Source organism: Balaenoptera borealis (genome assembly GCF_965194805.1).
Source record: "Balaenoptera borealis genome assembly, chromosome: 16".
NCBI classification, from domain to species: domain Eukaryota; kingdom Metazoa; phylum Chordata; class Mammalia; order Artiodactyla; family Balaenopteridae; genus Balaenoptera; species Balaenoptera borealis.
In genome coordinates, this window is record NC_138872.1 from 66754191 (window position 1) to 66777847 (window position 23657).

Here is a 23657-nt window from a genome sequence, read left to right on the forward strand (position 1 = left end):
CCCCTTTTTGGTAAGAGACCCCTTTCCTTTTGTTAGCTGATGTGGTCAGATGGGCTGATTGCACTGCTGACTTCAAGGGGGGTCATGTGACCCAGGCCTGGATAATAGGGGAATTAGATCCCCCTGGATGATGCAGTGGTTCAGGGATAAGCATATGGGCCTGACCTGGCCAAAGAGCATACTCCATTTCCTTTAGCCACTATGTTATGGATATGGGCATAGGCCCTAGATGGTCCGGTGTGTCTCCATTCTGAGACTTTTAACTGTTAAGGAAGAGAATGTCTATTTCTGCCAAGGTTGCTGAAGAGGACAGACTATGATTCAAGAGCTGCTGGCACCCATCCTGCCACTATCAGGGGAGAGCTTACTTGATAATGCAGCCAACACCGAAGAAAACAGAGCCAAGGAACAGAGAGAGCAAGACTGGGTCCTGATGACACTTGGACCCCCTGGATACATACAGCTATAGTTGAAACCAGTTACCTGTGTACTTCTTAATCATAAGAGCCAATGAATTCCATTCTTCACTCATTCATTCAACTTAAGGTAGTTTGAGTTGTGGTCTCTACCGATTGTGACTGAAGGAGTTCTGACCAATAGAGAAGCTCTGCTGTTCCTTGAAATTTCAATTATAAGAAGCCAGAAACAAAAGGCTACATAATATATGATTCCATTTATACGAATGTCCAGAAAAGGCAAATCCATAACAATAGAAAGTAGATTAGTGGTTGCCAGGGGCTGAGAAGAAGGGGGAATGGGGAATGACTGCTAATGGCTACTGGGTTTCTTTTTGGAGTGATGAAAATGCTGTGAAATTAGACAGTGGTGATGGTTGCACAACCCTGTGAATATACTAAAAAACATTGAATTATATACTTTAAACTGGTGGATTTTATGATATGTAAATTGTATCTCAATTAATAAAATAGAAAAAATTTAACTATAGCCATCAGAGCTCCTGCAGGGAGTGAATGGGAGCCCTTGATCCCCTCACTTTCCTTGCTGTGAGGGATAGAAGTTACCAAAGCAAGAACTGCAGAATTGGAAAAAGCTTTATTTCAAGGAATTACAAAAGGCAGTGAAATACAGGGGAAAGGGAGTGCTAGTATAATCTGGCATAGCAGAGAATGGCCACTTAGTTTTGCTTTCTAACTACAAACACAAAAGGGGATCTCATTATTTAAGCTAAGACAGGATAAGCACAAAACTATAGATCACTGGGTACTGGGCTCCCTCATTTAATCTAGAGATTATGAGACAACTAGTTTAATACCCCTTGAGCTGTAGCATCCATTCAACACAAAGTTCCTTCGTTTTATTTACCAGATGACCAGGAATCGTACACAAGTTTGGCTGCAACCATGTCTTCCACCGCCATTCCTGGAATGGACAGAAATCTGGTTCACCTTTTGTCAGAGCAACTTTTCCTCAAACAGCCCAGGCCCCAGAACTGGCAGTCCCCTGATACAGTGTCCATCAGGGTAACAAGGACTGATGCCCAGAGGTGAGTTCAGGCTTGAAGTATTGGCAAAGGGCAGAACAAGGCAAGCAATGCCCACCAAAGAAATTTTACGTATCCTTCAGAGGTGAGTTCAGGGGTCAGAAAACTTTCTGTAAAGGGCCAGATGGTAAATATTTCAGGCTTTGCAGGCCAATTACTCAACTCTGCCATTGGAGTGCAACGGCAGCCATAGACAACAGGGAAACAGATGAGCTTGACTGTTCTCCAAGAAAAGTTTCTTTATGGACACTCTAGTTTGAATTTCTTAAATTTTCACGTCACGAAATATTCTTAATTGTTTCCCCAATCATTTGAAAATGTAAAAACCATTTCACTTGTGGGCTGTACAAAAACAGGTGGTAGGTTGGGTTTAGCCCGTGGTCTGCAGTTTGTTGGAACCCCTGATCTAGTCCAAACCCTGAATCCTTCAGCAATGTCCCCTTTGTCTTATAGTTTTGGGCACATACCTTAACCTTGAATGGGCATATGTTCTTAAAGGCCAGGGGCCGGTTTTTATTAATTTTTGTAGCTACCACTGCACCCAGTATGGAGCTTGATACATAGCAGGTATTTAATATGCACCTGCTAGATGAACAGATGTGCCGATAAACCAGTCCCCAGAAGTGAGAAACTAAAAATTGCTCAGAAGTATAGAGCAGGGCTATGCAGTGCTGTGTCTCCTGAAGGGAGCCGGCTGACCTCTGATCTGCTAGGAACAATGAGACTTTCAGACCCAACTAGATCATTGTGATGTCTTTGAACCAGGCTCTAGATAAAGCTTATACTGTGTTTGCCTGTCTTTCTGTGCATGGGAGATTTAAAAAAAATATTTAACAGATGGCAAGGCATGGATACTGACTGATTGGCATGGGTGCTCTTAATACTCTGCCAGGCATTAAAGCTTTGGTTGCTTAATCATTAAAAAGTATGTAAGGTCTGGTGAGGCTGAGGGGCTCAGGGCAGCAAATATTTACCAACCGTTTTGAGAGTATTTCAATATTTTAGGTGTAGGAGCTGAATATTAGCTTTGTTACCATGTGTGTCCATTTCCTTAAATCTGGTGGGGTGGGAGAGCTGGGCTGAGGGGCAAACCAGCCACTGGGAGCCCCTTCTTTGTTGGGCTTCTGCCTGTGCTAACTCAGGTAGTAATGGGGCTCCCCACTGAAGACCTTCTTAAATCAGCAAGCAGAAAGGTAGGGAAGGAGGGGAAAAAAAGGTCTCAGGCTGTACTTCCTGTCTGGGTCTCTGTCAGGTTGGGGCTCCCTGCTATTTCTCTTAAGCTCCCTGTTTTTAAACATCTTTTTCTCCTGCCCTCCCACCTCTGAAGGATATCTTCTTCCGAGTGTCATTGTCTTAATGCTGACACTTGCTATGTGCACATTGCTTTGTACACACATCTCACTTAATTCTCACAAAAACTCCAGGGAACAGGTGGTGAGAAAACTGTGGCTCAGAGAGGTGAGGTCACCTGCCCAAGGACGCGTGTCCAGGGAGTGGCAGAGAAGGGAATCCAACCCAGGACTGCCCAGTTCCAGAGTTCATGGGCTTCACCACTATGCTGACGTAAATAATTGACCTGAGTAACAGACTTCACGATGCTTCAGCTGTGGGGCCTGCTGACTCATTCCTCTTCCCACCAGTGGGTAAACCTACCTGTGCTCTGGTTAAGTTTGTGCCTTGGGAGCAATGGCTCTTACCCAAAGACTTGAACACCGTAGTCTTCTCACAGTGGGCTGGTTTCACTCCCTTTACCACTTCTCCCAGCTCAGCGAAGATCTTGGCCTGTCAAATGAACACACACTGACCCAGGCCATGGGGCTAATGTCTGCTCAGGGCCAGCTTCTGAAGCCAGGACAGGGTGTCCCTGAACTGGATAAGGGATAAACTAGATAAAAACACCTTTTGTAAACTGGATGATGTCAGGAAGGATGCCTCCCCCTTAAACCTTTTTTCTGGGGGATGGGGGGGGGTGGGCGGGTACCATCTGCCTCTGTGATACTGTGATTGCAGATACAAATCTGTAGCCAGGGGAATGTCCTGCCAGGACACTGTCAGTGAGGAAATAGGCCTGTTCTTATCTGAACACTCATTTTGGCAGCCCCCTTCTTGCTTCTATGCCCTGATTACAAAAAAAAAAAAAGGCCAGAAAGTGGCCAACCTTAGTCCTAATTTGTTGGCCACATTGGGAAAGTTTCCGGGCTGTAACAGTCTCCTATCTTCCAATCCTACTGCTTTATAGGACAGCCCAGTCCAACAGAAAAGTCCATCAAGCTGCTCTCTTCAGGCAAAGGGGACAGGAAAACACGTCACCACATAATGGCCACATTATTCTGGACGGGGATTAGAAAAGGTTGAGAGATGTTTGGGAGTTGTCATCCCACAAAGAGGTAAGGGTTACTGAGGTCTGAAGCAGGCCAGACAGAAGGGGGTGTTAATGAAACCCTGGGATCCAGGTGAGGCCAGCCAGGCAACAGCCCACCAGAAAGGAGGCTCACCCCTGACAAGAGGACATCTCCAGACTCTTTCAGGGCGGCCTCCTGGGAATCCACATACAGCACAGCCTGTGTCATGAGCTCATCATCCAGCTCTCTCCAGTCAGGTCTGCTGGCGCCGATGGCTAAGAGACAGCAAAACAGACCCTGAGCCTAGAAAAGGTCACAAGGGATACCAAACACTCCAGAGAATGAAAGGGGTGGGGAAAAGGAGGTGACAGAGGACACATGGGAACAGATGTGGAATGCCTCACTTCCCCAGGCCAACTCCCTCCCAATCAACAAGACTGAATTCACTAATAAGAATGATACCCGGGCATTTTTTCCTTTCCATTTCATATCCATTCTCATTACTAAAAAAAGATTTCAAGGCAACTTAGCATTCATTTACTGTGTGCCTACTTTCTGTGGGATGTTTCACACATACTATTTATAGTCCTCACAAGCACACTTCACATCTGATTCCCATTTAAAAAGCACACAAAACTGAGGCTCAAAGAAATGGTGCATGCCAAGGTTACGTATCTAATAAGTGCATCTATAGCTCTGAGACAGTACGTGCCTTTCATGCTTCTCCCACTTATCAGGAACAGAGACTTCCTTACAAAACCCCTAAAACAGAGCCATCACTTGGAGCTTACTCAGACCGCACACTCCTCTATCTTCTGTCTGTCTGCTTGCTCTTCAATCATTCCCATTCCTCACCCCCAACCACTTCTCTCTTAATTCACGAGAAAAGAGCCCAGTGTTAGGGTCAGAGAGAAGCCCCAATAAAGAGGAAACTGGCTGCACCCTGGCACCAAGGTTTCATATCCTCTGCAGAGCCCAGAACCATAATGATGAATCCAAGGAGTCATGACTCCTGGCACTGGGACACAGGAATACGCAGAGGCTGCAACCAAATGCCTGCAGGGCCAGGAAGGTAATGAAAATGAGCAGAACTGGTCAGAGGAAGTGGATTGGAAATGGTGGAGACTGAGGTACAGAGAAGAAAGCAGACCCTTCTAAAGGGGACAGTTATTGTTCAGCTCAAGCTAATTGTTGCCATGTGAGAATGCAGGGCCACTGTTAGAAGGCCTCCCCTACCCCTGCTCCTTTTTTAAAAGAGAAGCAGGAAATCTATTTGCATGTGTTAGTTCTTGATTTTCAGAACACTCTATGGTCTGAAAAAAACACATCTGCTGGCTGGATCCAGCCCATGCCAGCCAGTCTTTGGAAACTGCTATAAAGCTTTATACAAATATAAGGCAGCATTTACAAGCCTTCTCTCACTGCCATCCAGTTTTTTCCACTTGTTCCCTCTCCTGCTGTTCTCCCTCACTCTAATTTTCAAAGAGAGTGATGTAAAAATGTCCATCTTGAAGGCTGTTTGTGTGAGAAGTTCTATAGAACAGAAGCACCAACTAATGAAGCTCATAAATAAATCATAAGCTGGTGGGAAAAACCCTAGCTTCTCAAGCCACCTCTTCTGATTGCACTTGTTCCCCCCAATCTGGAGCAGGGTGAATTCTCGAAGGGCTGTGTAAGGCCACTCAGGCTGATGGGGATGGTCCGGGTAGCAAAGGGAGGGGCTCGACTCGGGCTGGGCCTTGGCCTTCCTACAGTGGGGCGAGAATGGGTGAGGGTCAGACGCTGGCTGTTGGGCTGCGGAGATAGGATGAGGGACCTGCAGGGGAGGTTGGAATTGGGCGTATCTTTAGCCAAGCTGTAAAGTAAGTAAAATCTGTTGTTGGTGTTTCCCTGTTGACTGCACTTATAACATACTTTTCTTAAGTATATTTAATGCCTCTGTGAATACATAAACCAATTTCGTCTTTAGGCTAGGGAAAGATACGAGATGGCTTGACTCAAAATCAAGTCAGCCCTTCCTGGAGAGAGACTCAAAGTGTGAGAGGGATCCAACATGAGGGAGAGTCTCTGTTGTTGGCTTTGAAGGTGGAGCGTCCACATGAAAAGGAATGTGGACAGCCTCTAGGAGCTGAGAGCAGCCCCAAGGAAAAGGGCACTTTTGTCCTACAACACAAGGAACCTGCCATGACCATGTGGGCTGGGAAGAAGACTCCGGGTTCTGGATGAGATTGCTGCCTGACCAACACCTTGATTTCATCCTTGTGTGAGCAGAGGACTTAGCTAACACATGCCCAGACTCCTAACCACAGAAACTGAGATAATAAATATGTGCTGTTTTAAGCTGGAAAAAAAAAAGAAAAAGCTGAAAAAATATTAAGTCAGTCTTGCTGAAGACTCAGCTCTTGTCCATTTCACCAAGAACTGGTTTCTCTTGATTCCCTAAGTCCTTCCAGAAATGGTCTTACTGTTCGAGTCTGGCTTTATGAACAGTAAGACCTACCCCCTGGACCCACATTCATAATACCAGTCCCACACAGGCTGAGACCTTCAATTTGCTATGGCCCATTCCTCAATCATACCACATTTTGTTTCCTTTATAGAACTTATCTTCAGCTGGAACTATCTAGCTCATCTATTTGTTTACTTGTTTGTTGTCTACCTCCCTTCTCTGGAATGTAAGCAGCGGGAAAGCAGTGATCTTGATTGCTGGTTTACTGTGGCATCCTCAGTATCTAGAACAGTGCCTGACACATGGTAGGGATTCAATACATATTTGTGAATGAACACATAATCATGATTCTTGGCCCTTGCACGTGTGTGCAGACATTTTAGATTTTGAGTTCACACTATGTGCTTGTCACTAAAACATGGGGCACTGATACCATGTTTAAATTCTTGAGTCTTCAATTGCTTGCTCATCAGAATCCAGTCTTCTTATTGAAAGATAACATAGGGTATCATTTAAGATCTTGGGCTCTGAGGGTGTATTACCTCAGTTCAAATCCCAGCTTTGCCTCTAAGAACCTCTGACTTTGGGCAAGTTTCTTAATCTTTCCATGCCTTGGTTTACCTACCTGTAAAATGGGGGTCATGATAATAATAGCTCCTACTTCATATGGTTGTTGTGAGGATTCAGTGATATAGTACATACAAAGAATTTAGAACAGCACCTGCAATAGTAAGTATTCAATATTGACCAGATCTTGTTATAACCCCCAGGGCCATTTGAGGATCTTCAGAGGCCCCGGGAACTCTTATGTTTAGAGTCCCAACCATCCTATCCCACATATTAAAAAGCATCCACATGTCACATTAAATGTCTTTTGTGTTGTAATTTTAAAAAATTTGTTTTTGTAATTCTAAGTGTTGTTAAAGAACAAGTGAGTCACTTGGCTTTTGTAATTTAAATTTCATGACATTTAAGAACTGAGCTATAATTGATCATTTGCTATAATGATACACTTTATAAAACTTTAATTAAATTTATTAGTTTCAGGTTTGTGAGTTTTGTTTCATATTTTGGAGTGAGTATCGTTTTTTTCAGGACTCAAATGTTTCTGAGGCCATTAAAAAGCTCAAACATTTTGCATGAGTAAAACAGCTCTGCATATGCAGCCCCCTTGGTCCAGCCAAGGGAGAGTCTGACCACCCAAGGCTCATGGAGCCACTCTGCTTACCATTGATGTGAGCCCCGGGCTTCACCCATTCACCAAACAAAATGGGCTCTGTTGCCATGGTGACTGTGATGATCACATCTGCCCCTGTCACAGCCTCCTGAACCGATGAACAGACCCGTACCTCTCCTTGCACTGTGTTCGCAAACTTCTCTGCATTTTCTTTGGTGCGGTTCCATATCCTCACCTTCATTGGGGGTAACAAGAGGGACATTGGTGCCATGATTATTTGGCTGTTTATGTTTCATTAAGCCCAGGGGTGCAAGGAAAAGTTGAACCACTCTGGGGTTAGGGCTGTAGTTACTTAAATCATTCCGTATGGTGAATGTACATTTGTCTGGGCCAGATATTTGAAAATGACCTTTCTCTATCCCATTCCCCTTTCAAGAAGGGGGGAGGTTTTTCACTTCTAGCTTGGGATACACAGCCTCAGTAGCTTAATAGCTACTATATAGCTTAATGATTAGCAGAGCAAGTTCTGGAGCTAGACAGGCTTAGAATCAATCCTTGCTCTGTCACTTACTGTTTCTGAAGTATATTTAACTTCATTCAGCCTAAGTTTTCATGTCTGTAAAATGCAATGATACAGGCAAAGTCAGTATCAAACTCACATTTTATGTTTGGGAGTCTGTAAAGGAGTCATAACAGGTATGAGATTCACAAACAGGATGTGCAGGCCTGTGCTTGGAATAGCTTGACCTCTGAAGGATATGAAGGGAATTAAAATTTGGAAGGGTTTCAAGAGTGAATGGTGCAGCAGAGTAGAAGACCAAGAGTAATAGCTACAATGAGATTCCTGGGAAGCACTGGGGGGGAGAGGGTGGGTCATTGGCATCACCAGGAGGTGGGGACTTGCTAGCTTGCTTAACAGATTTTGATGTCTGTGGTGGCATCTGTCAGCCTTCAACTGAAAATAAAGCCTAAAGAATCTCTCATAAGGAAATATAATAAATATGGAAATAAATGTTATGTCTGAGTAAGTTCATTAACTAAGGTGAAAAACAATACAGTATGCCCATTTATAAGAGAATGGTTAACTATACCACCTTTCTAGATAGAAAAATATGAAATACTATACAAAAATTAAGTAATCTGGAAAAGTGATGGTGTTACAACATTCAGTGAAAATACAGTATATACAACCATGTATATCTAACATGATTAAAACTTTAAGAGGTTAATATTCAAAATATACAAAGAAATTATAAAATTTAATATTAAAAAATAAGCAACCTAATTTAAAAATGGGCAGAGGACCTGAATAAATATTTTTCCAAAGAAGACATACAAATGGGCAACAGACACATGAAAAGATGCTCAACGTCATTGGAACATAGGGAAATGCAAATCAAAACCACAATAAGATATCACCTCCATTTCCCTCAGCATGACGACTATCAGAATACAATAACAAGTGTTGGCAAGGATGTGTAGAAAAGGGAAATTGAGTTCACTGTTGGTGGGAATGGAAATTGGTGTAGTCACTATGGAAAACAGTATGGATGTTCCTCAAAAAACTAAGACTAGAACTACCATGAGAATTGCAGGACAAGATGGCAGAGTAGAAGGACCTGAGCTCACCTGCTCTCACGAAAACACCAAAATCACAACTAACTGCTGAACAACAAACAACAAAAAAGACTGGAACCTACCAAAAAACATATTCTACTTCCAAAGACAAACAGGAAGCCATAGCAAGAAGGTAGGAGGGGTGCATTCACGATACAATCAAATCCCATACCCGCTGGGTGGGTGATCCAAAACTGCAAAATAATTATACTGCAGAGATTCTCCCACAGGAGTGAGAGTTCTAAGCCCCATGTCAGGCTGCCCAGTCTGGGGGTCTGGCATCGGGAGAAGGAGCCCTCAGAGAATTTGGCCGAAAGTGAGGGGATAGAAAAATATATTCCATGCAAACGGAAATCAAAAGAAAGCTGGAGTAGCAATACTCATATCAAACAAAATAGACTTTAAAATAAAGTCAGTTACAAGAGACAAAGAAGGACACTACACAATGATCAAGGGATCAATCCAAGAAGAAGATATAACAATTGTAAATATATATGCACCCAACATAGGAGCACCTCAATACATAAGGCAAACGCTAACAGCCATAAAAGGGGAAATCGACAGTAACACAGTAATAGTGGGGGACTTTAACACTCCACTTACATCAATGGACAGATCATCCAGACAGAAAATCAATAAGGAAACACAAGCCTTAAATGACACATTAGACCAGACACACTTAATTTATAGCTATAGAGCATTCCACCTGAAAGCAGCAGAATACACATTCTTCTCAAGTGCACATGGAACATTCTCAAGGACAGATCACATGCTGAGCAACAAAGCAAGCCTAGGTAAATTTAAGAAATTAAAATCATTTCAGGCATTTTTTCCTACCACAATGCTATGAGATTAGAAACCAACAAGGAAAAGAACTGTAAAAAACATAAACACGTGGAGGCTAAACAATATGCTACTAAACAAACACTGGATCACTAATGAAATCAAACAGGAAGTCAAAAAAATACCTAGAGACAAATAAAAACAAAAACACGATGATCCAAAACCTATGGGATGCAGCAAAAGCAGTTCTAAGAGGGAAGTTTATAGCAATACAATCTTACCTCAAGAAACAAGAAAAATCTCAAATAAACAACCTAACCTTACACCTAAAGCAACCGAAGAAAAAAGACCAAATAAAATCCAAAGTTAGTAAAAGGAAAGAAATCGTAAAGATCAGAGCAGCAATAAATGAAATAGAGTAGAAGAAAACAATAGAAAAGATCAATGAAACTAAAAGCTGGTTCTTTGAAAAGATAAACAAAATTCATAAACCTTTAGCCAGATTCATCAAGAAAAAAAGGGACAGGGCTCAAAGCAATAAAATTAGAAATGAAAAATGAGAAGTTACAACAGACACCACAGAAATACAAAGGATCATAAGAGACTGCTACAAGCAACTATATGCCAGTAAAATGGACAACCTAGGAGAAGTGGACAAATTTCCCAAAACTGAATCTGGAAGAAACAGAAAATATGAACAGACCAACCACAAGCCCTGAAATTGAAACTGTGATTAAAAAATCCCAACAAACAAAAAGTCCAGAACCTTATGGCTTCACAGGCAAATTCTATCAAACATTTAGAGAAGAGTTAACACCTATCCCTCTGAAAATATTCCAAAGAATTGCAGAGGAAGGAACACTAACAAACTTATTCTATGAGGCTACCATCACCCCGATATCAAAACCAGACAAAAATACCACAAAAAAAGAAAATTACAGGCCAATATCACTGATGAACATAGATACAAAAATCCTCAACAAAATACTAGCAAACTGAATCCACCAATACATTAAGGGTCATACACCATGATCAAGTGGGATTCATTCCTGGGATGCAAGGATTTTCAATATTTGCAAATCAATCAGTGTGATACACCACATTAACAAATTGAAGAGTGAAAATCATATGATCATCTCAATACATGCAGAAAAATCTTTTGACAAAATTCAACACCAATTTATGATAAAAACTCTCCAGAAAGTGAGCATAGAGGGACCATACCTCAACATAATAAAGGCCATATATGACAAACCACAGCTAACATCATACTCAACAGTGAAAAGCTGAAAGCATTTCCTCTAAGAACAGGAACAAGACAAAGGTGTCCACTCTCACCACCTTTATTCAACATAGTTTTGGAAGTCCTAGACACAGCAATCAGAGAAGAAAAAGAAATAAAAGGAATCCAAATTGGAAAAGAAGAAGTAAAACTGTCACTATTTGCAGATGACAGGATACTATACATAGAAAATTCTAAAGATGCTACAAGAAAACTACTAGAGCTCATCAATGAATTTGGTAAAGTTGCAGGATACAAAGTTAACACACAGAAAGCTGTTGCATTTCTATACACTAACAACTAAAGATCAGAAAGAGAAATTAAGGAAACAATCCCATTCACCATTGCAACAGAAAGAATAAAATACGTAGGAATAAACCTACCTAAAGAGGTAAAAGACCTGTACTCCAAAAACTATGACACTGATGAAAGAAATCAAAGATGACACAAACAGATGGAAAGATTACCATGTTCTTGGATTGGAAGAATCAATATTGTCAAAATGACTATACTACCCAAGGTAATCTACAAATTACCAATGGCATTTTTCACAGAACTAGAACAAAAAATTTTTTAATTTGTATGGAAACACCAAAGACCCTGAATAGCCAAAGCAATCCTGAGAAAGAAAAACAGTGCTGGCTCCCTGACTTCTGACTATACTACAAAGCTACAGTAATCAAAATACCATGGTATTGGCACAAAAACAGACACATAGATCAATGTAACAGGATAGACAGCCCAAAAATAAATGCACAGACCTATGGTCAATTAATCTCTGACAAAGGAGGCAAGAATATACAATGGAGAAAAGACAGTCTCTTCAATAAGTGGTGCTGGGAAAACTGGGCAGCTGCATGTAAAAAAATGAAATTAGAACATTCTCTAGCACCATACACAAAAATAAACTCAAAATGGATAAAGACCTAAATTTAAGACCAGATACTATAAAACTCTTAGAGGAAAACATAGGCAGAAAACTTTTTGATATAAATCACAGCAATAACTTTTGGATCCACTTCCTAGAGTAATGAAAATAAAAACAAAAATAAACAAATGGTACCTAATTAAACTTAAAAGCTTTTGCACATGAAAGTAAACCATAAACAAAACGAAAAGACAACCCACAGAATGGGAGAAAATATTTGCAAACGAAGTGACCAGCATGGGATTAATTTCCAAAATATACAAGCAGCTCATGCAGCTCAATATCAAAAACACAAACAACCCAATTAAAAAATGGGCAGATGATCGAAATAGACATTTCCCCAGGAAGACATACAGATGGCCAAAAAGCACATGAAAAGATGCTCAACATCGCTAATTATTAGAGAAATGTAAATCAAAAGTACCATGAGGTATCACCTCACACCGGTCAGAATGGCCATCATCAAAAAGTCCACAAACAACAAATGCTGGAGAGGGTGTGGAGAAAAGGGAACCCTCTTCCCTGGTGGGAATGTAAATTGATAAGCCACTATGGAAAACAGTATGGAGGTTCCTTAAAAAACTCAAAATAGAGCTACCATATGACCCAGCAATCCCACTACTGGGCACATACCCTGAGAAAACCATAATTCAAAAAGAGACATGTACCACAATGTTCATTGCAGCACTGTGTCCTGGCTATTAATTTACAATAGCCAGGACATGGAAGCAACCTCAGTGTCCATCAACAGATGAATGGATAAGGATGATGTGGCACACATATACAATGGAATATTACTTGGCAATAAAAAGAAATGAAATTGAGTTATTTGTAGTGAGGTGGATGGACCTAGAGTCTGTCATACAGAGTGAAGTAAGTCAAAAAGAGAAAAACAAATACTTTATGCTAACGCATATATATGGAATCTAAAAAAAAAAAAAAAGGTTCTGAAGAACCTAGGGGCAGGACAGGAATAAAGACACAGACGTAGAGACGTAGAGAATGGACTTGAGGACACAGGGAGGGGGAAGGGTAAGCTGGGACAAAGTGAAAGAGCAACATTGACATATATACACTACCAAATGTAAAAGAGATAGCTAGTGGGAAGCACCTGCATAGCACAGGGAGATCAGCTCGGTGCTTTGTGACCACCTAGAGGGGTGGGATAGGGAGGGTGAGAAGGAGGGGCAAGAGGGAGGGGATATGGGGATATATGTATACGTATAGCTGATTCACTGTGTTATACAGCAGAACTAACACAACATTGTAAAATAAATAAATAAATAGCCTCCAATAAAGATGTTAAAAAAATAAATATACCCCAATAAAGATGTTAAATAAATAAATAAATAAACCACTTGTGGTGACTTCCAGAGGGGGGAGGGTTGGGGAATGGGTAAAATAGGTGAAGGGGATTAAGATGTACAGACTTCCAGTTTCAAAATAATTAAGTCATGGGGATATAATATGCAGCATGGAGAATATAGTCAATAATATTGTAATAACTTTGGTGACAGATGGTAACTAGACTTATCATGGTGACCATTTCGAAATGTATATAAATATCGAATCACTATGATATACACCTGAAATTAATAAGATATCGTATGTCAATTATACTTTAATAAAAAAAGCAGAGAAAAACCATACAACTATGTTACAAAAAGCAAACGAGAGAGATTGGAAATGTTAACTACTTGTCTCTGAAAACAGATAAAAGGGAATTTTTCTTTTGTTTTCTTCATTACAGTCTTCGTTTCTCAAAGCAGAGGTATTATTTTTATCATAAGAAATCATACTTTAAATCTGCCCCACCCCTCTCACACACATAGAAAAAATAAACTAAAAGTAGCATCAAATGTATCAAAAATAATAGGAAGTGTGAGAAAGCCAGAATGGGGAAAAGTGGACTAACATCTAGGCTGCAGAAGGGGCATGCTGTGGCCTCCTGCTCTCTAGGCCTCATTCCCAGTTCCTGGATCCCTAAGCCTGAATACTTAAGGACCCCAGATTCTCCTAAGAGAAACAATAGAAAGGAGCCAAAAGAACACCTGAATGTATGTAATGGATATGACACAATCCTTTAAGTAACCGAGTAGGCTCTCTGCGTCCTGCGGCATACCCTGCAAACTGAGAAACTGGAGGAGGTGATTCAGGCCTTTCTCCCAACTCTTCACGTCCAGTGGGACTTCTGGGCAAGTCGTTAAAAGAATGATCTAGGGACTTCCCTGGTGGCACAGTGGTTAAGAATCTGCCTGCCAATGCAGGGGACACAGGTTCGATCCCTGGTCTGGGAGGATCCCACATACCACAGAGCAACTAAGCCTGTGCGCCACAACTGCTGAAGCCCGCGCACCTAGAGCCTGTGCTCTGCAACAAGAGAAGCCACCACAATGAGAAGCCCGTGCACCACAGCAAAGACCCAACGCAGACAAAAATAAATAAATAAATAAATTTATTAAAAAAAAAAAAAAAAAAGAATGGTCTAGATGGTGGGACTCGCAACCTGACAATTTCAGCATAACCCACACTGTAACAAAGGAGTACAGAGAAAGGTCGCTGCTGCTTCCTCCCAGCTTCCTCCACAACCCTCCCTGGACCTACCTCCTTAAAGGAGAACTGCTCTGTGAAGACCTCATAATGGCTATAAGCCTGGACGCCAGCTCCAAGGATACACAACACTTCACTGTTGGGGGGTTTCAAAAACTATTTGAGAGAAATGAGATAGAAAAGGTCAAGGGAGACTCTAGTAGCCAGGAGAAGATCAAATACAGTTTGAGAATCAGGTGAACTTCAAGACCTCTCAGGCAATCAAGGAGATGTCATTGTGTATTTCCGTTTCCACTCTGCAGAGTGGGGAGGGAGGGAAGGAGCCTTCATTGGATACCTAACATATGCCAGTGCTTAAGCCTCATGATCTCATTTAGTCCAGACAATTGACCCAATGAGCTAGATACTCCCATTGTTATCCTCCTCTTACAGATAAAGAAATTGAGGTCCAGAGAGGTTAAGTAACTTGCTCAGGGCCCTATGACTATTGAATGGCACAGTGGGGCTCTAAAACCACATCTTTCATTCTCCAAAGCCCACATGTTTTCTGCTGTGTTACCCCATCCCAGGGGCATGATAAGCCACACCTACTTCTCAGAGCTGTTAGTTGCTTCTGGAATCCATGAATCCTTGCGAGCTTAGGTTCTCAGCTATATTTGCTGTGCCCACTCTCTGTTGATCCTGACTCAGCCTCTGTCTTCCTTTAAAGAGGAATGTAGAGACGGCATTTGTGGCACCTGCTAAGGGTGTATGTGTGTCTTTATTTGCGAGTGAGGTTCTCTGATCAACTCTCCAGTAAAGTCTCTGATCACCCTGATAGATTTCACCACTTCACAGCACTTGTTTGTTTACAAATTTATTTTCCTGTACTGGTACGTAAGCCCCGTGAAAACAGAGACAGTCTTATTTGCACAGAATTGGCACATATCTACCATTACCTATAAGAAATAGAGCAGGGTTTCTTGACCTCAGCACTACTGATATTTGGGCTGGATAATTCTTTGTTGGCAGGTGGGTGGGCTGTCTTGTGCATTATAGGATGTTTAGCTGCATCCCTGGTCTCTGTCCATTAGCACTCCCTATGTCCTCAGTTGTGACAACCAAAACTGTCTCCAGACATTGCTAACTGTCTCTGGGGCAGCTGGCCAAATTGTTTTCAGTTAAGAACAACTGGCATTGAGGAATGACACCACTTGCTCCTCAAACCATCCATATTAAATAAGACCGTCTTCTGCCTTTCCTCTATTTCATTTAATACAAGTTGAGCTCCTTGCATCTGCTCTTTCTTACAATGCTAATTATTGAGATTCTAGAGTGCAACCTTAAAAATGAGAGTATTCTTAATTATTCATCACTTGCAAAAAGGAGTCTCAAATATTGGCAGGTGATTAGAGATGATGTCTCCTGTAGCTGCAGAAGGAGGGATACCATTTTGTGCTATCAACTATAGTTCAAAGAACCTTGATTTGAAAAGTTTTCAAAATGACAATATCCACAAGACTAGTAATCTTATGCTCCTGTCCAATAAGGAGAATTACGTAATTTTTCCTTAACTACATTTTTTTTTCTGTTCTCAGTTAATATGAATCTATTCTTGGAAGTGCACGTGGGCTTCAGAAATTGTTGCAGTATCCTGTAAAGTATCCTTTAACCTATGATAGAAGAATTAACCTGGTTGATCATCAGAATCAACCAGATACCATAAAAAACCGAAACACCTAGTTTCTTAGGCCCTACCCTCAGCGATTTCAATTCAGTGGTTTTGGGAATCTGAATTTTAAAAAAAAAATTCCCCTGATGCTGCTGCTGCTGCGTAGCCTGGGTTGGAAACTACTGATCTGGGACAAGAAGACCCACAGCTACCTGGGTTGTCTGACTACAGGAAACCCTAGACTCCGTTTCCTTCTGCACAAAATGAGGCCAGTAATACTTGCTCTGCCTTCCTCCCAGAAATCCAAAAATAAAGCAAGACAATGGTTTGGAAATTATTTTGGAAAAGATCAAAGTCCTTTTCAAATGTAGGGCAGTATTGTTAGAGTCCCACTGTTCCTAAGTTACCAGGGAACATACCTCAGAGTCCCTTGATCATTTCAATCTGAATTGGGTCTGGATATAATTTTTTGAAGCCAGCTCATCAAGCTGCACACTGTAGTCTACTCCCTTCCTATATAATTACCAGATTTATCCCCACAGTCTTCCCTCCCCATCATGTGTTTAGAAGACCTTAACACACTCACAATTTGAACACCTGGTCTTTGCTCCTCCAACCCTCCGACAGACCCCACATTTCCTTTATGTTTAGGCCTCATACACCAGCATTCCCAGACCTTTAATGTGAAAGATTCCAGCCTTTAACTGTTCCTACAGATACCTCGTCTTCTTAACCCTAGCCTCTAAAAATACTGTTCTTCCTGTAGGATGCCCTTGCACTGCTTAGAAACATCATCACCTCTACCACTTGCTTTTCCTTCTGCCTGGAGAGCTCCTCCCCTCTTCCTGTTTCACTCACTTACTTCTTTTTCGGTCTTTACTCAAATATCACCTTCCCAGTGAGGTCTTTCCTCAATAACTTAAAATATCACCCCTTCCCAATACTCTCAATTCTGCTTTATTTTCATCCTTCTAGCTGGTGGCGGGGGTGGGAGTGTTATTTTTTTAAAGCAAGTCCTAGCCTATTAGTAAACTCAAAAGGGGTTTGTTGTTGGTTAATTATTTTTTAGCAAATCATACTATGTATTTTACTTTTTATTTTATTTATTGTCTCACCTCCCCTCTGCATGTAACTCTCCGTTTCGTGCACTGCCACATCTCTGACATTTAGAACAGTGCCTGATATGTGGTAGGATCTCAGTCAGTACTTGCTGAATGGATACATTTGTGTGGCTTGTATCTGTTTATCTCCCCCTCTGCTTCTTGTGCAGTACTGACTCTGGCCTATGGGGCAACCACACTGATTTGCCAGGAGCAGTGTGGTAGAGGGAAAAGAAAGCAGTCCTGCGAGTCAGAGAGGTCAAGTTTTAAATTCTTGCTCTGCCACTTGTTAGCTGTGTGACCCTGATCAACTCACACAACCTCTCTGAGCCATATTCCTTATACCTGGCAAATGGAGATAATCATATCTACTTTGCAAGGTTGGTGTGAAGATCAGGAATAGCACATGTGAGGTACCTGGAATCTTGGGCTCATTAAATGGTAGCCAATCATTTGGTGAATCACTGTGCTCAGCTGACATCCCATATTTGGCATATGAAGTTCCAGCTATGTCCAGAGAAGATCAAAATGAGTTCCTCACTTCTACCTTAGACATTCAAACTTGAGACACTCAATCCCACCCACCAGCTCAGCACAGCCAGGCACTAATCTCACCTTGGTGGCGATGGCAGACACTGCAGCTGTTCTCTTTGCAGTTATGACATTTCCATCCATGACCTTGGAGGAAAGGAGAGATAGTGAACAAGGGGCACCCTTATCCACCACTTACGCAGAGAGAAGATGCTCTAAAGAGTTAGCCCTAGGAAGCATCATAATAGTCTATAAAGGGAATGTTTTGCCTGGATCCAATTCCTCCACTTATAAGAAATGCAACTTTGAAAAAATATCTTAATCTTTAAGCACCGGTTTCCTACCTGTAAAAACAAAGATAATGACAACCATTCAGAGGGTTTTTGTGAAGATTAAATGCACTGACATACATGAAAACATCTAGCATATGGCGAGCCCTCAAGAATTGCCCATTTGCTTTACTTGCCCTGGGATTCTCAAAACATCAAATTAAGGAGAAACTTCAGGAGTAAGAGTAAGTCACCTGACACCTATGCAAGGGCCCTGAAACGCTATCTCAGTGGCTCTCAACTCCTCCTGCACATGTGGGGAGGTTTGTGAAGATACAGATGCCCAGACATGACCCTTAGGTTGACTGAATCTGAACACTAGGGATGGGACCCAGACATCGTTGTTTTTAAAAGCTCCCCATGTGATTCTGAATTACGCCTGGCTAGTAATAACTACCATCCTTTGCACTGTTCTCTGTTTATATTAATCATCTCAGTTGGTCCTCACCAAGTAGTATCAGTATTCTCATTTTATGGACAAGGAAGTGAATTGCTTGGCTACTGATCGGATTCAGGAAGAATCTCAGGCCTTGTCATTTAATTCCAAAGCCTGAGGTGGTCCCAATTTCCTGGGGAAGCACTGTTGGTAGGTAGTATGGATGCCATTTCCATTGGATGAGCAGAGACTTGGAAGAGCTAAATACTCTTTTCAGGGGAGTAATAAATGGCCAGCTTCCTTGGGGAACCAGAAATTCTGAGAAGGAGAGTCTAAGGATCCAGGGGTGGTTTGGGTAGAATTAAGGAGTCTGTCCCTGATGAGGACTCAACTGGCTGGCCTGAGAGCCAGGCTGGAGGGCACAGAGCACTTTCACTAACCAGTTGTGTGACCTCAAGCAAAGTAACTCTAATACTCTGAGCCTCAGGAATCTCAAAAGAAAGTGGGTGGGGAGGTGAGGGTGTAGTAAAAACTCCCACAGAGGAGTGTTGTCAGAATTGAATGAGATCAATTTCTCCTGCCTGGCACATGATAAGTGCTCAGTAAGCAGCAGTGAGAAAGGCAGTAGAGCATAGTCTTAAGACAGTATAGGCCTTGGACTTACACAGAGTAGGTCTGAAGTCCATCCATGCCACTATTAGCTATGTAAATTTTGGTAAGTTTGGCATAGTTGCTCTATGACTCAGTTTTCTCATCTGCAAAATGGAGGTAATAAATTTACTTACCTCACAGAGTGGTTCTAAGTATTAAGATAATTAACACATATACAAAGTATTTAGAACAGTGCCTGACACACACAAAATGCTTAATAAATATGGACTACTACTACTTTTTGATATTATCATTAAATGTTAAAACAGGTCATTGTGTACCCCTTAGAAAAAAACTACCAGGTATTAGAGAGCACCCCTACTCTGTAACTAATGCAACTCCACATTGCAGAGATTCATTAAATAAACGTTTCCTTGGCTACTGGGTTTGTGCAAGCTGTATATTTGGAGTAACCGCTATAGGACAAGAACATTAGAAGAATGACGAGATTATTACTTCCACACTGTCACACACTCAAAGCAGCAGTGGGCTCTGGTGCTGGGTTACGCATCCTTAGGCAGTCCTGGAATCAGATACACAGTCACAGATAACCTTCACTGTCACTGGCATCCAGTCCTCAGAGAGGGTCATGTGTGGTCACATTCAAAACTCCCCCTGGTCAACAGAGAACTAACTTCTGAGCCTTGCTCTGTGCACAGGGGCCCTGACCCACCCCTGGGCAGGGAGTTGCTCACCGCCAGAAGGGAGCCATCGCTCGGCTGGAAGAGAAGCACAGTGGCCTGATGGGAGGGGACAGTGGAGGTGGTGCTGTGGCCCTCATAGAAGGTGACCAACTTGGTGGTCAGGGCGTCCTCTGCTGCACTGTAGGCGGGCATGACCCCCAGGAAACTACAAGAAGAGAGGGAGCAGCTTCAACCCCTTCCGGTCAATGCTGAGGTACCCTATCAAGTCCCCATGTCCCTTCCTTTCTCTTGCCTCGCTCAGTGCCCTACTGGCCTTCTCCCTCGCCTCCCCCCCCCCCCCCATCCCTCTGCCATTCCCTCTGGCAGTATGCTGAGTATGTTCAAGAGTCCGGCTCTGGATGAGAAAAATCACCCCAGTTCTGCCACTTACTAGCTGCGTGGCCTTGGGTAATTCACTTCACCTCTTTGAGTCTCGGTTTTCCCATCAGTAAATGCTGCATCAATACCTACCTATATATGGAGTGTGTTGAATTAAACAAGGTAATTCCTGTAAAGCGCCCACTTGACACCGTGGGTTGCACAAATCAGGTGGGAGCTGTTATTAGCAGTGGTTAGGTAAGCCCTCCCTTCCTTCCTCCCGCTGCTTCCCTTCTCACCCCTCCTCTTCCTCCTGTCCAGTTTCTTCAGCCCCTGGCCCGGCCTTCCTCACTCACCCCCTGTGCTTGGCCACGGGCACCACGGTGCGCACCGGCTGCATGACCCCTCCGTCGGGGCCGCTGGAGAAGTTGGCCAGAGCCGCCTCCAGAGGCGGGATGAGTAGGCTGGAGCTGCGGAGGTGGTCCTGCACATCTGCCGCGCTCAGGAACGCTGGCACAGAGCTCATGTCGCCGCCGGCCTTCTACCTCCGCGAGCTCACGGGTATCCGTGCTTCCAGCGCTGCGCCCTATGCGAGAGCGCCCAGGGCGCGCTGCCGCCTACAGGTCACCGCCCAGCTCCGGGGGCGGAGCAAAGCCGGTTTCCTCCAACCCCTATCCGCAGGGGTGGGCGAGCTGGATCCCCTCCAGACACAGGTTCCCCAAGATTGGAGTTGAGGCGGCGGGCTGGCTGGAAGTTGGTATTCTTGGGTCCACTTTCTCGATTCCTGTAGTTAGCTGTAGTCACATTCCTTGCAAAACATGTTAGTTTGGCGCCCTACCTTCCTCCCTCCCCACCAACTCCACTATTTGCTGTCTAGGTCTTGCTGCCTGGGAAAGAGGAGACAGAGGAGATGGGGGCAAGCAATGATGGGCTCCCTTATTTCTTAAATTATTGCCTGCTTTTTAGGAGCTCTTAGATGAAAGGAGCTAGAAGGTTATTAAAAAACATTTTCCTTTCAATTCTGTCCCCATCTGGAACCTCTTATCCCAACCTCCCTCCCACCCCTACCCCATCCCCACCCCCAGATCCCAGGCTGTTGACCGCTTCGAGTGCACAGTATTCTCCTGGGCTAATTAATTGAACTAACCTTCACATTTAGAAAAGGGGGAAGTTCCCAGGACAAGATATAATGCCCTTAGTCAAAAATCGCCAAATGCATAAAATGTCATGTCAGCAGAGGAGTTGGGATCTGCCCTTGAAGTGAGACTCCAGAACTCTACCCCTAGCCATTAGGCTACATTGGCAGAGAGGGTGGAAGAGGGCATTTCGGGCCAGGTTAAACCCAGGGGTGGAAGGAATGTTGTCTCCTCCTTGAGAACAGTGTCTTGCCAGACAGAGTTGGATCGGAACCAGGGACTGATATCTAGGAGCACCAAGACATAAAACTGGGATGCTTCTTGAAGTCAAGCAGCTAAGAAGGGTGATTCTTTGGAAGGGAATTACATGGTTAAAGAGATTAAACATTTAGATAGAAAGGTCTTGTACCAATGCAGAGGGTGAAACAAATGAGCAAGAGTGTAGCCTGGGAGACAGGTCAGGAGACTCCAGTGCATAAGTTGTGCTCCCCTGATATTTTCACTGGGAGCTACATAGGGCACTTCTTAGGAAATGATCACATCATAATGAAAGACAGTGTAGTAAGTGTCAAAATATGTACCAATGAAATAATAAATCGCATGTAATGTACTTAGCACAGTGCTTGGCACAGAGTAGCCACGTAATAAATGAAAACCTCTTATATCATCAAAACACAGAGAAGATGTGGTGGTGGTTGGAAAAGCTTATTTCAATTACACAAATTTGTTTCTTCAGTTCACCATCCTTAGAAGTGCAGGCCCAGGGCTGCTGGGATTGCGAAGTGTTTACGGCTCATTATTTGTGTTGTTATAATTATTATGATGTAACATTTATTGGGTTTAAAAAATGACAGAGGAATAAAGAAAATAGCAGTTTGTCTCATTATTCTTGAGGGAAAAAAAGCAAAACCAAATACTCACCAACTAAAAGAGAAATGAAATAGGAAAGCCAGACGGTTTTTTGTTTGTTTGTTTCCATTGTGTATTTAAAAATTGAGCCCTGGTCAAGTAGAAAGCTTTTGTATTTGTTTCTAGCAAATCCTGTAGGAACAGAATTAGTCTGTAAATCACCTCAAATCGTGTTCCTTATAAAGCTTTGCGTACCATCACCCAGGCCCTCACTAAAGTAGCGCTGGGAAAATTGGTCTTGATTGAATTAATTCTGTTGGGACTGGAGACCCAGGGAACTAACTGGTCCCAAGTATCCAGAGCCTTTCCAAAATGAAAGTTATGCAATATGCAATATCTGGTTAGGGTCAGGAGTTGTACAACCTGGGCAGGTAGAAGGGAATTCTTAGGTGATCACATATGCTAGGAGTCCAACTGCCAGGTTCTGTTGAAGCTCTAATACCTCCTTGAGATCTCTTTTATTATTTACTTTAAATATATTGTTTTAAAATTTTTACTACTCTTTTTAGCTTCACTAGGAGCAAAATTAGCCTGCTATTGTAGTTTAATATGCTATTTCAATCATTTTGAATTTGCATCAAAACAAATGCATGATTATTCAAAAGACAGTAGGTCTGTGAGTCACCTCAAATCATCTTCCTCATACGGCTTTCGGTGAGATCACCCAGGTCCTCAGCAAAGTTTTAGCTGCCAAACATGGTGGTCTGGTTTTAGCTCAAGGGTCTGGAAAGAAGTCATCATAAAAGGGGGGGGCAGCCTTCTTCCTCCTTCCCAGCCTGGTGGTAGCAGCAGTGGTTCTGGGGAGGCTGGTTGGAATTCCAGGGGAGCAGCACAGGTCTGGTGGCCAACTGTAGAGCAATGATCTAGAATATAGGTTAGAAGCTGTTTTGCAGTGTGGACTGACAGCAGATTAACCAGTGTACAACAAACACTGGCCCAAATGCTCCAGAGGGAAGGGGGTTGCTGGTGCCACACCACTTGGCTGGGCTATGGAGTTAGCATACTTTTGTATAACATGTAAATAAATACCTTTCTAGGCTTAGTTTACAAGGAGCTTCCATGGAAATTATCATACTGTTTTTTTTAACTCATTGATGTGATACATTGTATGAGCAGATATCCTAACATCTCAATTTGTTTCTAAGGTTTTTATTGGAGTTCTAATGCTTTGGAGATGAAATCCCCACCAAGTCATTTCCCGGTAAAGGATTAAGAACTTTGTACTTTGTGATTCCCAAGTAAGGGCTCTGTGGTCAGCCAGTTTGGATTTGAATCCTAGTTCTGCCACTGTACATGCTGGATGACCTTAAACAAGAGATTTAACCACTCTGATCCTGTTTCCTG

At 42.6% G+C, this 23657-nt stretch overlaps 1 protein-coding gene across 2 annotated transcripts; it reads right to left on the reverse strand.

Annotated features, from left to right (window-relative positions):
• Positions 1-1034: 1034 nt before the first annotated feature.
• Positions 1035-20904, reverse strand: CRYM (crystallin mu). 2 transcript variants are annotated; one of them, XM_082362595.1, is made up of 8 exons: positions 20625-20902; positions 19963-20116; positions 17996-18058; positions 14684-14785; positions 7521-7704; positions 3997-4118; positions 3199-3283; positions 1035-1380 (listed from the first exon to the last, which is right to left on the reverse strand). In XM_082362595.1, the coding sequence occupies exons 1-8, from the start codon at positions 20792-20794 to the stop codon at positions 1316-1318; spliced, it is 945 nt and encodes a 314-aa protein (XP_082218721.1). In that variant the 5' UTR covers positions 20795-20902; the 3' UTR covers positions 1035-1315. The 2 variants fall into 2 exon arrangements, with proteins under 2 accessions (XP_082218721.1, XP_082218722.1); XM_082362596.1 differs by lacking the exon at positions 14684-14785 and having other exon boundaries at positions 20625-20904.
• Positions 20905-23657: the final 2753 nt, after the last annotated feature.